The 18,858-nt window shown below is 44.1% G+C and overlaps 1 protein-coding gene across 3 annotated transcripts; it reads right to left on the bottom strand.

The window, feature by feature from the left end:
• On the bottom strand, window positions 1-18,030 carry srl (sarcalumenin). Of its 3 annotated transcripts, none has more exons than XM_037792766.1 (7): window positions 17,913-18,030; window positions 7,631-7,732; window positions 6,865-6,960; window positions 5,331-5,366; window positions 3,270-3,386; window positions 1,794-2,027; window positions 1-1,709 (listed from the first exon to the last, which is right to left on the bottom strand). In XM_037792766.1, exons 1-7 carry the CDS (start codon window positions 17,971-17,973, stop codon window positions 898-900), a joined length of 1,458 nt encoding a protein of 485 aa, XP_037648694.1. In that variant the 5' UTR covers window positions 17,974-18,030; the 3' UTR covers window positions 1-897. The 3 variants fall into 3 exon arrangements, with proteins under 3 accessions (XP_037648694.1, XP_037648693.1, XP_037648695.1); XM_037792765.1 differs by having other exon boundaries at window positions 17,901-17,999; XM_037792767.1 differs by lacking the exon at window positions 5,331-5,366 and having other exon boundaries at window positions 17,901-17,999.
• Window positions 18,031-18,858: the final 828 nt, after the last annotated feature.

The raw sequence follows: 18,858 nt of genomic DNA, 5'->3' as shown, positions 1-18,858 counted from the left end.
TTGAATTTCTGCCAAAGACTGGCAAATTTATAGACGCAAACAGAAACAGTAAGAACAGTTAAGAAGTGAAGCAGAATGAACATTACCCACCCCGCTGTGAAGACTCTGACCCTTGAACCCTGACCTCTGCTTCCATCACAGTGCTCATTTCACAGGTTGTCAACAACCCGGACCGATGAGCGTATAAAAAGAAAAAAATTATTTGTCGCACGGCAGGGTTGGTTCAGGTTTCAGTTACACGAGGAAATAGTTATAGTTAGCGGGAAATGCATGCATCTGTTAAAATAAGATCTAACATGCAACGTTAATGATAATCTATGTCAAAAGCAAAAGGTTTGGATGACAAACACAAAGGCTTTGTATAGCACCCACAAAAAGGCTTCTTCAAAATCAGCTTCTGAAGCTTATGGAATTGACTTTCTGCAATGCAATTCTCAAGATTTTACAACACAAATTTGCAACTCCTGTTTCCACTTTCCCATTTTATTCACATACAAGGGAGCTGGTATTTGACTGATTTCAGTCTCAGGATTTTTCAATTTTTATTTTTCAATTTCTGTGTTTCTTCACATCGTTACTTCCCCCAAACCCCAAAATCCCAGACAGTCCACTGTGATTGTGCAAGGGAGAGAGGAGAGCGTGTATTTTAACAAACCTCTCATTTCTTCAGCACTTGTGTCCTTAAGCTGCCTTATCAAACAATGACCCTTCCCTCCCTCTATCTTCCTCATTCCCACAGTCCCTAAATGCATCTCCCCATATTCACCTAGGGAAAAAAAACAAATCTCCTCTCCTCTGTCTCCTCAACAATACAGGCGTTCTGACAAAAGCAGGGTTGGCTTCCACCAGACCCCTTCTCTCTTCTTACTTCCCCCACTCAAGTTATTTTTGTTTTCCTCAGTTCTTTCGGTAGCGATTCTTTGGCTTCTCACCACAGCCAGTAACCTCGCAGGAGGACAGGCCAGGCTGCTTGCCGGAGTTAATGCTGCTCAGGAGTGCGGGCAGCTCATTGGTGATCGCCCTCTCAATCTTATCCAGCAGACAGCCTCCCATGTAGGAGCACTGAGCCGTCAGGGGCTTGAAGTTGGTGATCGGGTTGACGCCAAAGAAGTCGCGGTAAGCATCGCGGTTGGGCAGGTCGAACTTGCTGACGTTGGTCTTTGCCAGGATGGATTTGAAAATATAGAACTTGTCCGGGTCGTCCACAATCTCCTTGAAGACCAGTTCAGGGTCGCTGAAGAAGCTCATCTTCTCTTTAAAGGTCTGGACGTAGCGGTCGACCAGCAGGCCGTGGATGCGCACGCGGATGCCGTGCTGACGGATGAAGGCGATTTTGTTCTCCATGCGGTTTTCAATCACCTGGTTCAGATCTTCCAGGAGGGAGATCTCCTCTCGCTTGAAGAGCTCACGGCTGGTGTCGGGTGCGTAGTCGTATGGCCAGAAGGAGCTGACGTAGACGCGGGGGGGTTCGGTCACGTTGATGAGGGGAGCCAAGCTCCAGAAGAGCGCTCCGTAGACTCTCATTAAGTCCTGGGTGGCCAGGTTGTCAGCCTTGTTTAGGATGATGCGGATCTGGGATTCGCGACCCTTCAACTGCCGGAAGAGCATCTCCAGCTCCAGGCCAACATCCAGCTTGGTGGGGTCAAACACCACGAAGATCAGGTCAGCACGGTCAATGAACCACTGGCAAACATCATTGAAGGGATAGCCTGGACGGAAGAAGAGAACAAGTTAACCACTAGACACACTGAGTTGCAATGTGAAAACCTGCAAACTGAAGGTCTCTGTTTTACCTCTCTCCTGCTGCTTCCGGTTCTCAATGATTCCCGGTGTGTCCACAAAAGTCACACGTTCCAGCATCTTGTGGGGCATCTCAATACCGATCAGCTTCTCCAGGAAGTTTTGGCCAAACTTCTCTAAGGGAGAGAAGGACCGAGAGCTGTCTGCTGCCATGACGATACCCTCCACAGAGCGGATCTTCTCCCCGTGCATAATTACAGTGAACTCAGAGGTAGTAGGCTCAGCTCCTGAAGACAAATTCATGGACAACAAGAGGGAGAGATGAGCAAGAATAATAACAAGTAGAGAAACGGATTGTGAGACATTAAAGAAAAGATCTAGGTAGAAATGTATATACACTGGGGAAATGGTTAAACCTGCAATTAGTCATTTTCTTGATGTTGTTGTTGTGGACACAATGTTGACATATCATCACCTTTTAAATTGCATATTCATACACCCAGCAGTTATGGAACAACATCATTAATTTGGAGTCATGTTTCTGGTGACCTGCTGAATTTAAGTCCAATATTCACTCTCTTTCTTTAGCTGCTACATGCTCTAATATGTTCACCAGCTAGTTGCTAACTGTGTCTGTCTGCTGTTTGGTGCTAAACAGGTAGTGTACAGTAGATTTTTAAAGACTGAAAATTACTCTATATTAGAGTGAACTGAAACAGTAAAGTTGAATGTCGGACAGCTAAAGAACGAGCTGAAACTCACTATAAAGCTCTGCAAAGCCGATCATCCGTTCATCACTACGAGTGACCTCTTTCACATTGTCATTTAAAGGTACAGTGTGTAGGATTTGGCGGCATCTAGTGTTGTGGTTGCAGATTGCAACCAACTGAGTACCCCTCCGCTCATTCCTCCTTTTCCAAGACTGCAGTAACGCAAGCCGTCGAGTACAAAACCGCGGTAACATCGTTCGACTCGCTCAGAGGCCATCCTTACCATAATAACACTTCGTTAGGAGCAACGGAAGTCAGACAGTGGCTGGCGGTACCACGATTTTGCACTCTGCGTCTCACGTTACTGCAGTTTCGCAAGCGTGTCGGAGAACTACGGTGGCCTTCAGGTAACGTAAAAACACGAAAGGCTCTCTCTAGAGCCGGTGTTTGGTTTGTCCGTTCTGGGCTACTGTAGAAACATGGAGGAGCAACATGGTTGACTCCGTGAATAGGACCCGCTCCCTGTGTAGATATGAAGGGCTCATTATTAACATAATATTATTATCTTCCAGCAGTGGCTCTAAATTGCCAGGGATCATTTTTGACCCTTCCTAAGATGTCATGGATCTAATTCAACAAAACCTCTGCGATGCTATCTGCTCACTTGATAACCACAATGACATTCCTGCACTTACACACTCAATCCTGTAACATTTAGATAACTGCCCCTCTAATGGTCCTGTAGATTTATGATGGCTATCCAGGGTTACTTAATCCTTATTGGATTATAGTTTAAAAAGAAAGATGTGTGTAACATACCTGTGTAGAGCTGATAGGGGCTGTCGTGCATGCCCAGGAGGTAATTGATCATGGAGGACTTTCCTACACTCCAGGGTCCCAGGAACAGCACCATGGGCTTGGAGGTAATCTCTCCATCTGTTGGGCGAGGACAGACAACGGTGGTTAAAATCTCAGTAAGATGGCTAAATGATGACAAAGAACCTCTCGAGTTCATCAATCAAAATGATGAAGAAAAAGGTGCGAAAACTTGAGCTGTTGCCAAAAGAAGCCCATGTTTGCTACAGCCTCCTTTTGCACCTCATAAAAGGATAGTTTAACCAAAACAACAATCCATCCAAAATGTTTGTTGTTTTTGGGATGAACTATACTTACAGTAGAAGCACGTCAGGATTTTGTAAAGGAAATAAAAAGAAAGACGTGCCGAAGCTGTAGTGCTTGTTTAATAGCTTAAGAAAAAATGTCATCAAAATGTTGCAGCCATATCTCAGTGACACACGTCAAAGCAGCGTCTGACATAAGACTCAACGGGGCGATGCTTTCAGAGCAAGCTGCGTGTCTCATAACAAGCTGCCATGTGTGTTGTGAGTGGGCATGGTGTCGGGGTGGAAAGTTCTGTTATAGCCTACTGGCCCAAAGCTAAATGAAGAAGATGAGGATAAAAATATCAAAAAGACAACAAAAGTGAAAATATCATCAGAAAAGAAACAAAGAAAAAGCAATAACCACCCCCGGTTCCAGTGGCTTTAAAAATGATAACAAAAAAATAAAAAAATAAAGAGCAAAGTCTGACCACCAGTGTCCCTCCTCAAATCTGCTGTGTGTCCTTTGCTAAAGCCGGAACTGCACATGCAACCCCCTTCATATTTTACATTTTATATCCTACAACTTAAAGCTGCAGTTTGAAACTTTGAGCAAATATGATAAAAAAAAGTTGTTTTTATAAAACTGTCACTATATCCTTACAGTAGTACATGAGATGGATAATCTGTGAAAAAAATCATATTCCTGTGTCCTCCTGTGCTCATAATGGCATTTGCAAGTTTCCACCACGCCCGAAGGAAAACAACCAATCAGAGGCGAGCAGTCTCTAAACCACCTGTCAATCACTGCTCGCAAAACTTGTGAACTCCGATAATAAAAATAACTCTTTTTTTTCATATTAGCTCAAAGTTACTGACGCAGCTTTAATGCTTGGTCTCTCTGTAAATGCTGTAGATAATGTGCAGCCTAAACACTAAGAATCTTGAATAAACCTTTTTATTTACATTTCTTCCCTTTTAATTCTTTGATATGGAATTAGAGTTTTGGTTGAAATTTTGAAGAAAGAGTGATGGTACGTCTCCACAGGGGTGCTTTTTATCGCAAGGGATGTCCTCACTTTCCCAGCATTGGACACTTGATGGGCTGCCACTAGACACAAGACACTCAGTACCTGATTGGACGAACGCTTTCCCTCGTGGGCTGCTGCTCCCAGCTTTCAAACCGGAACCAATATGGTGGCTCATTTGGAAACTTTTTTCTCTTATAGCACGAAAATAGTTCACCGAAATGCATTACTGAAAACATTTTATGCGAGAAATAAGCCATGCAGTTGCTGAATCTGTCTTTTTTTTGGATCAACGATGTTTAGTGTAACAGTTTCTAGGGAGTTTCCAGAGGCGGCGAGTCGCACCGGACGGATAAAGTAGCCTAGACCTCAACTTTATGCAAATGAGGTGCGGCCAATGTGACGCCCCGTCTCTCGAATCGTGCCGCCACGCTACCAGAATGCATTGCACGGCTGCTTACATAGACAATGAATGGGGAGCGTGGAAAGGACGGAGGCTGTGGACACGTACCATGAATCCATTTTTATCCACATAGCGTATAAAACTGCTGCTGCTGAACCTTTCACCTGTGCATCACTTTGACTAGTCCCCAATCTGTCATGTTACATCAGCTGTCACCCAATGTGCTTGACATTTCTGACCCACAGGGAGCAGAGCAGTGACTCACACATGAGGACAAATGAAGGGGGGGAGGAAGGGGGCTGAGCACTTCAAGCAGTGCCATGCACGGGTAAGCCCCGCCCACACCCACCTGTGGATGAGTCCCCCAGGGTTCGTCCGGGGTAGGCTGTTAGGGGATGGGGATAGGGGACAGGAGAGGGTGGAGTACAGAGGAGTGGAGGGAACAGGAGATGGAGGAGAGTGAGGAGTGAGGGAACAGGAGGTGGAGGAGAGTGAGGAGTGAGGGTGTGAGGTCTCTAGAAGCAACAGGGAGGGGTAGAGTAACAGTGTGCATGAATGGGTGGGAATCTAGTCCCATATTTGACCTAACGTGTCAAACATGTCCGTCAACAACAAATGGATGGTGTGCCTTTGTGGTCGAGCGAAACGGTAAATACCCCTTTTTTTTTTTTTACAAAGAATAAATGTTCTTTTAGAGGCATTTGACAAGTGTGCATGCATGCCAAGCCTAAAGGGCCACAAGAGGGCGAGCTTTATTTTATTGTGGGACAGTAGAGTTTGTTCTCGGCACTTCAGTGTGCAGCTGAGTGTTGAGCTTATTGTGAAGAAACAGTGTACAGTGATTTAAAATAAACCAAACAAGGACATAACAAAAAGTATGTAAATGAATAGAAGAAAAGGGGAAGAAATATTTTAAAGTAACATGACTACATATATAGAGTACTGCAGGGATGACATATTTTTGTAGGCCCACCAGGAAGTAAGCATCGCCCAGGTTCCCTCCACAGAAAGCCAATGGGATTCATCCACTGGTTTTGGATTATTGCAGAAAATAAACTCTGTGGCAAACACACGTTTATGATACTTACACGTTTTGTTGTTCTCCGAGATATATCTTTAATTCTATTTTACTGTATTTTTTAATTCTTTTATAGGTTAAAGTAGAGTAGTTGGTATGTATATAGAGATTTGTAAATACAGTGGGTTTTTTTTAACTTATCTTGTGTCATTTGTGTGTAAATTGCTGCTGTAACACCTCAATTTCTCTTCGGGGATCAATAAAGTCTATCTATCTATACAAATGAAGACCATTTTTATAATTTTTGAAGCATAAATGCAATCACCTGAAGTAAAAAGCTAACGTTAGGCTATAAACGAACTACACAGTGGTTGCATGAGCGTGGCTATAAAGTCGGGCGAGTCAGCGTGATGACGTTTAGTAGTCTCATTTAACTGCTTGTTAGCTATCGCCCTTTTTTAAGACACGTAAAAACTTCAAAATTCACAAGAGGGATATTTACTGATTTTATATCGTAGAACAAAACGTTGAAATCTGTTAAGTTTGTGTTAACCACATACCAAAAACCCATTGACTTTGAGACGAGGGAACCGGAAGTGCTAAAGTGCTAACTCATTTCCGGGTTTTAGGATTCATTCCTGCAGCATTGTCCTTACCCTCATATAACAGAGAGTTAGAGAGCCCAGAGAAAGATAATAACAAGAATTTAAAAAAGTATGAACCAATCCTGTTATGTATTGGTTGATGATGATGTGAGGATGATTGTGTTTGTACAAACGAATCAGTCACCAAAGCAACCCAAACAGAAAAGAAAACCCCACACATCAGGACAAAAATGCAGACGTAGCCGAAGCCTCGGTGGTACCTGAGATCTCGTGCTGCCTCAGCTCGTTGTACTTGTAGGCCTGCTCCATCGGCTTGATGGATGAGTGGTAGATCTTCCGCAACTTCTGTAGAGCCGCTGGAGAAACAGAAGAAGAATAGAGAGAGGAGAGGATGATAAAGATGTTAGAAAACAGGCAGGGGGGCAATTTGATAGGCTGTGGTGAAGAAGGAAAGGAAAAAAAGTCTCTAGGGCACGAATTGCACTTTAGCAGCTCTTTTGGAACATTTCTTACTTTTAAATAATAGAACTGAGGCTCCAAACCTTTTTTTGCCTTATGACCCTTAAAATGAAGCAATACGTGCTTGGGGCACCAATTAAATCATTTATAGAGGCCTGGAAAAGGTGAAAATATCCAGTACCTCACAGGGAAAAGCAACAATTTAAGATAAGTCAGAAAAGAATGTAATGTTACAAACTATTTTGTTATCGTTCCTAATTTGCTAATCATCTCATGACCCCCGTAGATTTACTTTGTGACCCCTTCAAGGGGTCTTGACCCCCAGGTTCAGAGTCACTGGTACATGTTTCTGTTCAACTCTAACAACCAACCACCTTCCTTGATTATGTGTTGCATAAAAGTAATTAAAGATTAGGAACACATCTGTAAGCTGAAAGGAAATCAGTGTAAGAGATTCAAAGGATATGACAGTATTCAACGTGCTTCATTGAGCTGACTTCAATTTGTCAGATACAAGCGAGCACAAAGCTTTACAAAAACCACATCTGATGAATCTTTCATCCTCACCTGCATAGTCTCCGGATTTTTCCTCAGTTGCGAGCCGCAGCGTCTCGTCGATGTGAGATCTGTCCCTGAGGACGGAGATGATTTCTTCTTCTTCTTCTTCATCTGTAAAAACAACAGTAACAAAATTGAACTCGGTTCAAGTCCTCAGTGATCTATGATCTAATGATCTGATAACATGAATGATGGACCCAGGTGACAGTTTCATTATGAAGCTCATACTGCTGATGACAGCCAGTCTTACATGTTCAATAAAGCTACGGAGGCCAAAGGTGCTGCTATTTCTGGATCCAATCAATACATCCTGCGTCTCAATTATGTATCACCACTGCTGGGAATTTAAGTGTGACGCACAGATAATAAGCCACCGGGTGACAGTTTTGCATTGGATGCCAGTAGCAACTTCAGACGCAGCAGATATTTGAGCTGTCATGATTAAACCTTTCTCTGCAGCCACATGCACCAAATGACTCTTCTACATCGTCTTTTCTGCTCCGTCTTACCGTTTATACAAAACCTTAGTGCATGTTAACACCCATAAAATGATTGTGTCTGGCCATAACTAGCTACAAATCCATCAGTTTTAATGTTAATTGCGCAGAAATAAAAGTACGAGATAATCTTGGAGTTTTCATCAAAATGTATTTTCATGATTTTTTGGAGCTATAATGAGGAACAATGTATTTCATCGTTTCTTGTACGGAAGCCCCCGAAAGTCTGTTTTCTCTCTTGTGTTTATGACTTGAAGCTGCAGTGGGTAGAAATGGAGCAAACATGTCTTGCCCAGTCCAATATGGCGCCCCGGTTGACGTATCGCTGCAACGGGCTGAAGCGTCCAATGTGGCGTCTATGTATATATGTCTATGTTCCTTCCCGCCCACCCTTAGCGGACTCTCACGCTATTAATCCTACGTGACTTGCTCCGACCGCCGAATAACGCCTCGGGTGGGTTTACATTGGAGTTAGTTGAAAGCCCAGTTCGTCACATACTGTTGCTAAAGGATGACTCCGTGCGTCGGTTTCCAATGCCGAGGGGCGCTGCCCAATCTGTGGTATTTGAAAGTTTAGAGTGAGACGGAGTTGGTGAAAACAGGTGAAAAGTGTGAAAACCTACATGTTTCACAGATGAAACAAATGAAAGATTATCCTGGCAAAACGTTTTTTTCAGCTGTTCTTAAGTCATAAACACAGGAGAGAAAACTATTTAGATTTAGACTTTTTTTTTTCCTCGCTTGCCTTTCAGGGCTTCCGCATTCTTTGGCTCTCTATGCAAAAAAATGGGTGACTTTCCTCCAATGTGCATACATTACATTTGGTGATTTTTTTCCCCAAAAGTGGCTTACATTTTTGCACCCCACAACGTACTGTGTTGACTCTTCTCACCCCCCCACAGTGTGTGAGAGAGTGAATCCGAGAGAACATATCCGCTCACCAGTGTGTCATGTCCACTTTGGAACATATCGGATCGCTCAGATCTCAGCTGTTAATACAATCAGCTCTAAATTTAGAGAGCAAACGCTGAAAATAAACATAGACATTTGTTTGGCATCACCATGGGCTTTATAGCAACAGCAAAGATAAGAGAGGAAGAGAGAGAGAGAGAGGGAGAGAGAAAGAGGGACTTCCCCAGTTTCATTATGGACTTTGGGAGGAGAACTGGACTGAGTGTTCTCATCTAATATACATGATGAGACAATGATGTGCAATCCTGTGTCTTTTCTCTTCTATATTTACCCGCCTATCACCGACTTATCGCGCCGTGATGCCTGCCCTTGTGTGTCCAGGCCTCAGGACCAGGCCTCCCCGTTAACGCCTCCCACACTGCCCTGCTCCAGACAAACCTGCTACGGCTATGAGCTATATATAGGAGGAGCGGGGAAGTCTCCCTGGTTCACACTTCCATGTCCCTGAAGGGTTACGGGTCCGTGTGTCCGAGCTACCAGACACTCCCTTAATAGAGTTGTTGGGGAATTTTAAAAAGAATTTGCAGCATGTTATTGAAGCCGACAGTAGCAGCTGTGTAGGGATGATTAATTGCAGTCATTAAATTGTAAATCAGACTGAGTAAAAACACACGGCATGATCTGAATATTGATCTTGTTATATAAACACATCATCGGCATACTTCCTGTCAGCGCAGCCCAGTTAAATTCACTTTACTGGCACAGGAAACAAATGAACAAGATATTTGAGTTTGATATAACCTCCTCAGATGCATACCCTCTCATTTTCAGCTCTGCAGACTTATAAAACTAATATTATAGCATGTTCAGATGAAGAGACCTGCTTGCATGGAGGATCAGAAAGCACGAATAGTTGGCGCTGTTGAAGAGGGCATGACCCTCTGATCTCAGCTGGTGACTGTGGCAAATGCCTGCAATGCTCATCACAAATCAAAAACAGACTGCTGTGAAGCAGAAGCACTCGGTGGGGGAAGGTAAAGTATTTTTTTTTTGCAGACATCTTAGACCAGAGGGATGAAACTTTGATAATTTTATGTACACTGCTGTCAGATAGTCTCCCTTCTTCAGTCACTTTGTTCTGTTTCAGCATATTGATCTGATAGATGTGACGGCCTAATGTCATATAAACATATTCTCCATAAGTCCTTTCAAATACTTCTTAAAGGAACAGTGTGTAGCATTTATGGTGGGTCTATTGGCTTGATATAATATTAATAAGTATGTTTTCATTAGTGTATAATCACCTGAAAATAAGAATCATGTTTTCATTAGCTTAGAATGAGCCGTTTATATCTATAGTACAAAGGGAGCGGGTCCTCTTCACCGAACGGACAAACCAAACACTGGCTCTAGAGAGGGCCATTCACGTTGACAAGGTTTCCTCCACTTTGATTTATCACCTTTATTAATGCTAATATTTAAAAGACATAATCAAAGTGACCATTTTGCAGAATATTTGCACATAAACTGACGTAGTCTAAGAAGTTTTTCCTCCTCCAGCCTTGCCGGTAATATTTAGACGCACCAGAATCTTTGGTCAAGCCGAAGCCCCTAGAAGCGGCTCGGGGGGAGTGCCCTCGGTGTGGCGCTGGCGGCAACGAGCCTAGTGCATTCTGGGTGTTGAAGTTTTCTACCTTTTTGAGCGAACGAAAATACTACAGCCGTTTTCCTCTGTTTTCTCTGGTTATGTGGCACCAATTTAAAAAATATATGCAGCCTAGACAGCCTAGTTTTATGAAAAAAAACATCTTTCCAGCGGTGAAATACCTCTTTAACGTATGTAACCTATTAATATAAGTGTAGGAATCTTAACTTTAAAAGGACTATACAACAACAGGGTAACCTCATCGCTGGCATTCTGCACATTTCCTAGTCTTCAGCCATGGTGCTAAATTGCCCCTATTAGACTTTATGGCTTTTTGTCTACGCAAACATTTATATTGTAAATCAATGTGAGGGCAGCACTGTCACGGCATCCTGCAGCCTAACCTGGAGCACAGCCAGCGGCCATGTGGTCAATGACTTGTAGCGTTTCTGGCCAAGAGTCAGAACGGCACATTGCTTTGGCCAAAACGGATAGTGCATCAAATGACAAGTAAAATATATCTGAAGGCCTGTTTGTTTACAAGCCTGAAGCAAACTGCTTTTCTTTTCTTTTTTTAAATGAATGAACTAATGATATTGAAAATAGAAATATATTCACATTCAGTAAAATGAACTGGGGTTAATAAAGGTGTCTGACAACTGAGGCAGAGATAAAAGGTTTCTCCATTCATGCAAAAATGCAGGGAGCACTTTAAATCGATCAAATGATTTGAAAGCATATCACACCACGGAAAGCCAAAAGGAGCATTTCAGTGCAGTATGTGCACAGGTAAACAATAATGGAAAGACCATAAAAGATCCCCCAGTCGTAACATATGGCTCAGGCTTTAATTGAGACCCCGACAGTTGCTCTGCTGCAGTGTGGCAGCAGTGACACACGCTGCTGGTTAAGGTACAGCGCAGCACCACTGATGCTCCCCGAGTCAACCTGCTAAAAATAAGCCTGTGTAATGTTGCTCCCAGTGCAGCGCGAGAACAAGAGGAACCAAAAGGTTAGCAGCCAGAATAAAGCAGGCTGTGAGTAATAATACTGCAATCCCTAAAAAGCTTCAGTGACTGATCTATATCCGTCACTGCGTATTTAAAGCTTCAAGTTTGGTCTATATTATCGAGTATTTTCAAGGAGGTACGGTAGGATGCGGGGTGATAAAAAAAGAGGATGTATAGCAGAAAATGGGTTCATCCTTTTATTCATGTGAGCTCATAGTGCCACTCCACTCAGTGCACTGTCGAATGAAATAGAAATACCACTTACAATTTGAATTAAAGGCATTTAAAATCAGCAATTGGAGGTCAGGTGATCGCTACATGCTCATGCAAAATTGCTTTTGCCTGCATGACCTTTAGAAACAGCAGTAAGTGACATTATCTGCGATACATGGCAGCAATTTTGCAACCCCCGACACTCGTCATCGTGGCACATGTCAAACTGAGTCAAATAGAAACGTTGCAAAAACAGGAATTTAAGTCAACTGAAAAAACACGGGGTAAAGATTTGGCACACAATGTGGAAGAGAAGTGAGAGAAGTCAGCTTTCAGAGGACACTGAGGATGATTGAACGAGTCCCGTCCCCGCGGCTCACACTCAAAGCTTCTGTAACTCGACTCATCACTCAGAAGAGTCGAGTCTTTTAACACAAGCCTCTTGAGTGGGCCTTAACTGCTGCGGCAGTGTTAACACCTCCCAATCCAGTCAATCCCTGATGGAAGCCCCGGGACGGCGGTCCGCGAAGATCAGAGAGGTAGTGTTGCCCGCGGAGGGCGGTCCTTGCGTCAGCGCTCAAATTTAACCCTGCAGGCGCCAGGGGAGTTGAACCCCGGACATCTGCGTCCGTGGGCCGTGTGTCCTCAGTGAGCCCGTTGCCACACAACCGTCAGTTTTGGAGAAACATTCTGGTGGCATCAGGACATCCAGTAGGAATGTTGGGTGATTTAAGCCCGCCACGGCCTCAGCGGCTGACTAAGTCATGCCTCAACTATAGGTCCTTATGTGGAGGCCATTCAATCAATGGAAGGAATGCCGGTCAACTACTGTAAGTGTGAAACTTCTGTGCAAATGTGCTGCTTCAAAGTTTAAAGACCACCTTTACTATAAAGATCAATATAAATATAGACACATTTTCCACATTACTATGCTGAGGTGAGAAGGCTTCGTACGCCCCTGAAATATGAGTTGTGCATGTAACAGCCATAGATAATCACCGAGATGTCATCTATTGGTTTGTGGACGAAGCCTTGAGTTTGGCATTTTGGCTGTAGCCATGTTGTTTTTTTGCAACCAGAAGTGACACGAGAGGGTGGAGCCAATGCTGAATAAGACATTTTTAGGTGACTAAAAAGGGTATATTTAACTTTAAAGAACTGAAAACACACTGTGAAAGGGTTATAGTTGTAAGATGAAAACGCGGACAACTCCCAGACCGGACGACGCCGTGGTAGCGACCTGTCAATCACAAGGTAGCCACGCCCTAAAGCATCCCCTGTTTTGAAACTAGCGACTGAGACCATAAACTCATGTTTACAATGTTTACTGAAGTAATAAATCCAGTGAGAAGTAGGTTCATTTTCTCATAGACTTCTATACAATCAGACTTCTTTTTGCAACCAGAGGAGTCGCCCCCTGCTGGCTGTTAGAAAGAATGCAGGTTTAATGCATTGGCTTCACTTTTCAGACCCGGAGGTTGCAACTGGTAACACCATGGTTTGACACTCAATCACAAATTGTGGAGCCAATCACTATCCAGCACGCAAATACATCAAATGAAAAGGAGACAAATTAAAAAAAGAATATATCTTGAGCAACTAATTCAGACAGATCTTAAGAACACACTTCAACCAGTGTTGTAGCTGAAAGTGCTACTGAACTAAACAAAAACATATATTTATTAATGCAGTCAAATCATACAACCAGGGATTACCCTAATGTGCATTATGTTCTTATGTGGACATGAACATGTGTATCTGCAGTCCTGTGCATTTACACTGTGTATATTAGGTATATGTGTGTATGTGTAAAACCCCAGGATCATGTTCTGCTTGCAGCACAGTGGAGGTAAATTGAATTATGAACATGATGAGGGCGACAGGCCTGGAACCCCCCCGGTCAGAGGATTTATCCTGAGCACGGGGGGATTCAGGAAACCTTAACTAAAGGCCAGGGGGTTCCACTGGAAAGATCCACGGAGAGGCATCGGTTTCAAATAATCTTTAAACAGTTTTTACATACAATACCAAAGGATATAAATAGCATTAAACAAAATTTCTTGCACACGTTAGAAGGTAAACCATAAAAATGCACATGATTCTTCCTCTAGCGAGGGTCAGCAGAGCTTGTGCAGGGCGTGGTGAGAAGAAGAGGCCATGGATGGCAACAGGTGGCCCAGTGCGTGGAGCTAGTACTCCCCATAGTCAAAAATAGACCCACAATGGGTCAGAAGATGGACAGAGAGGAGGGAGGGGGGAGGCAGAATGGTTGGCTCCTATTTTAGTCAGTGTGGAGACTCAGAGACATCCACATCCCTTTAGAGCTGATTGTGTAATATACAGGCCGAGCGAGTGAGAGCTACTGTACCAGGACCGCTCACGGATGTTTCAAATAGATACTTGGCAAATAAGAAACATTATCTTTGTAGGCGTTTTACACGAGAAATAACAAGTACTTTACTTTCACACAATGTCCTGTTAATGTACGTGAAAAGACCGACTACATTCAAGATCCAAATAAAACATCAGTGACTTTCGGGTTGCCACTGGCCCTTACAGATCATCATCCGGATTGTGAGTCCTCTAAGGGGTCACTGACAACTCGACACATAGCTAGTTGAGTGACAGGCTCAAAGGAAGGCGAAGGAACGGCAAAGGCACTTCACCCTGAGGTGTTTATCTGACGCCTCTATCCCTGCTCTCCTGTTCGAAAGCCAGGAGAGGACGTCAGGTGCCCTTGGGACTGGGGGGGTTTGTCTTTTAAGGAGGGGTGTGACCGGTGCGTCCCTTCTACTACTACCACCAGCGTAGGGATGTCCCAGACATGCCACATACCGTCAGCGGTGGGGATCACGTGTGCCTTTTAAATTTCCATGTCTCCCCTCTGCAAAGTGAGTAGGCCAAAGATGTCTTTACTGTGTCGAGGGTGGATCGTGTTACCACTTAAGTATAAACACATAGTGTGAAGAACTAATCAAGGTCCCAAAGGGGCTGTGATATATATGAAACAAAAAAATCTCTCAGGTTCTGAGCAATATGCTGTAATTACATTTGCACTAATGGCATTTTTATATTGTATTAGCAGCTTTTTAAACCCCCTTTCACACTCAAACACCACGTATGATATCGGACACTGAGCACGGATTCGATCCCTCGTTTGGTCGGTCAGCCCCATTCACACAAGACCTGGTTAGTGTAGGGTTTCTGGCAACCTTATAATAACCCAGCCGTTACTACAGCAACCCGTGTTTACGCCTACATGACAAGCGAGCGGCATCATGGCGCCAGGTCGGTCATGTAACGCATGGTGACCCATTCACACCACCATGAAACCCGCAGGTTTCCTCTGCTCCTTGCTTTGCCAAGAAAGATGGAGGCTATTTAACACCTGGAGGTAAATGACTGTGAAGGAAATATTATGGCAGAGTCAGATGAGGCCTGGTAGATGGAACAGGCCTTAGAACACTGGTGGATTCGGCTGCCCCGCTTGGTGCCCACATGTTCAAAAGAAAAGCAGCAAATATGCCCTCTTGGATGCCCTTACAGTCGAGAAAACGTGATAATTGGCCTCTAGCGTGGCCTTCCAGTGGAGATAACATGATGAAGCGTCCACTTGGGTGCCCTTCCAGTAGAGAAAACATTATAAAGTGGCCTCTAGGGTGCCTTTCCAGTGGAGAAAACGTGATAAATTGCTCTCTAGGGTGCCATTCCAGTGGAGAAAACGTGATAAAGTGCGATCTAGAGTGCCCTTCCAGTGGAGAAAACATGATAAAGTGCCCTCTAGGGTGCCCTTTCAGTAGAGAAAACATGATAAAGTGCCCTCTAGGGTGCCCTTTCAGTAGAGAAAACGTGATAAAGTGACCTCTAGGGTGCCCTTTCAGTGGAGAAAACATGATAAAGTGCACTCTAGGGTGCCCTTCCAGTAGAGAAAACGTGATAAAGTGACCTCTGGGGTGCCCTTCCATTGGAGAAAAGGAAATGTTGCGCACTAATGGGTGCCCTTAAATGGAGAAAACGTGATGCAGTGTCATATAGGCTGCCCTACATGCTAGAAAACTTTCTGGTGCTCCTTTATTTTTTTCTGACTAGACCTGAAGGTGTGTTCACACGGCTACACCAGAGCCTAATGATGTCTAACCATACGCAGAGGAATGCAAAGGGGTTTTGTTTTTTATACCAAAATGATTCCTTCTATCATGTCTACAATTTCCAAAGTCTCAGCGCCCTTGCTTTTCATCAAAAATTAGACAATTATATTGATACAATCAGCTGGCTTCAGTCTTAAGAGATGAGACATCAGCAGCAGCATTATTAAATCAATGTGTAGCTGCTGCTTTCAGCTGTACTTCTCACAAAATCCACTATGGTGTTCGGATATAACATTAACGTCTTCACTTTTTGGACAAGAAAATGTGCACAGCCGGGGGCTGCTAGACACCCCGTGATGAGATGATAGCAAATCAATTTTACATTCCTTTGGAAGGAGATTACCCTTTGTGCTCCTCTCTGCGATGTTAGCTACTTCAATGGAGTTCCTGACATCGATCCAACCAATCGATAACACAAATCATTGCACGCTGAGCGGCAAGGAGTTCATGATTCTCATAATCTGTCCATAACCTGCAGGTATTGGAGTGAAAAACTCCTGTGTGCTCTGCAGCAAAAAAAAAACAAACAATCAATAGTATGCACATGCAGTAGATTTAGAGACACCAAAAGATGCATGGGCCTGCAGAAAGGGGTCTATGAAGGCATGAGTTGCAGCTAAAAGCCCGGCCCCTCCTGCCTGGAGAATGCATGTCCCTATAAGGCCAACTGCTGGGAATAAATTGCGATTGTGACAGTGCAGAGTGACAGCAGCTGTGCAGTGCATCTAAAGGGAAGCATGGGGCTGGGAGGGGTGAGGAGTCAGGAGGGAAGGACGGAGGGAGGGAGGGAGGAACTGTAGTGAACAGTGTTGGGTTTCAGGAGGCCTTCCAATCTTAGACACCTGACAGCAGCCTGGAATATGAAGGCCTGCATGGCCCGGGGCTGTGGAGCCGAACGCCACCCCAAGGACGGACAAGGGTGACAAACAAGGGTAACGCCAAGCGCTCCTGTCCAGACCCGGAGATCCAGTCCGCACTTCTAGAATCTGGGAGAGGTTGTTGTCACTCGGACATTCAACTCCATGGGTATAATCACATTTACTGTGAGATTGATCCCTGATGCTATGGGATATCATCACAAAAGATGTTGCCCCCCCCCCCCCCCCCCCCCCCCCTCCCTCCTCCCCTCTCAGTAGGTATTTCAAGTCTGGAGTGACTCTTGAATAAAAGTTCAAGAGTGAAGCAAAGACATCACATCTATGAATGCAGAGGTATGAGTGACAAAAAGCTTCATTCAAGCTCCCGCTGTGGCTGCTCTCTCCTTGGTTAGACTAAGACTTTCCATCAGCTGGTGCCACGAGTTAGGACAGCTGACATGCTGTCAGCCCACAGGAGAGGCTGAACTCGAGTTTGAATGATCCTCGACTGCTGTCCTTTATGACAAGACGTTTAAGTTCATACATCAAAAAGTGTTAGGGATTTGAGTTTTTGTCAAAGAGGTACACTTAAATCTGCCGTTTTGTATTGGGTGCCAACGGTTTAATTATAAACTGAGACAGATTTTAAATAGTGCTGCACGGTGGCTTACATTTCTCTGTCTCTGTCACTGTCTATCCTCGGCTGGTGTCCCCATGACTGTCGCTGAAGCCAGAGCCATTCCTGATCAAACTGCCCCGACAATGAACACAATGAACTGCACTTTTGGCCATTATCAGTCTGAATCACAGCGTCTGAGTCTCTGATCAAGCTAATAGAGCAATCAAACATTCATTAAACCAGCCTCTAATTTACACTTACGCCACCATTTCATTCATCAGCAGCATTTGTACACAAACACATGGGGGCCCACAACGCACCACCCAACATAAAATACGAGGAATCCACCAGATGTTTGAGCAGAAAAAATATGCGTACTTATAGTCTTACCTGCTGTGGCCTGCAAACGCAGCAGGGAGAGGAAACAGCAGATCAAGACTGTACCCTTCATGATGGCTGCCAGGAGAACTGTGATAGTCACACAGACTATATATACCGAGGCAGGAAGGTTAAAGGGCACGCGGAGAGAGGAGGCGTGGCACAGAGAGGGCCAGTTGGTGGAGGGGCTGGCTGAGATCGTTGGAGGTGTTGCAGGGACTCTACGCGTACGAGCAGCTGACTCTCCTTTTTAGAGAGGTCGCAGCTCGGGCCTCGGCATAAATGTACCGAGACTTGGCTCTATATATGTGTCTGTGGGCTGAATCACAACTTCCCAATGATGATAATTTTACAAAATTTGAGTTTCAGAGACTGGAAATAGAGGAATAACAGGACATTTTACTGTGACATAAAAAGGAAACTGGTTTGAAATCAGCAGCATTGAAGCTGAAGTAGGCGAGGCTGAAGCAAATATGATTAAAAAAAGTTATTTTATAAAACTATATCCTGACAGTAGAACATGAGACAGGTAATCGGAAAAAAATCATGTACCTCTTTGTCCTCCAGTACTCCTAACGGCATCTGCAAGATTTCACAGAATGGAGGAAAACAACCATTCAGAGCCGATCTGGAGTCTGCCGACCAGCTTCCGTCTTTGAGAGCTGTCAATCACTCGCAAACTCCGATCAAACGGTCAAACTAGGCAGCGCTGATCAAATATAAATCAATTTTCTGTTACTGTAATGCCTATTTCTCGCCTCAAATGTTTTCAGAATCATCTTGTTGTGTACTGTTTAGCTATAAAATGAGAAAGTTTGTGACCCGGCAGCCATGTTGAGATCTCTTGAGGAAATACCAAGCAACGCTCACATGGCCAGAGCACAGCCAATAAGAACGCTCTCTCTCTGAAATGACCTGTGATTGGTCAAAGTCTTCCGTCACAGCTAGATATTTTAAA

This window comes from Sebastes umbrosus, chromosome 14, assembly GCF_015220745.1.
Source record: "Sebastes umbrosus isolate fSebUmb1 chromosome 14, fSebUmb1.pri, whole genome shotgun sequence".
In the NCBI taxonomy this organism is placed as follows: domain Eukaryota; kingdom Metazoa; phylum Chordata; class Actinopteri; order Perciformes; family Sebastidae; genus Sebastes; species Sebastes umbrosus.
This window is presented reverse-complemented; position numbering and strand designations above follow the sequence as displayed.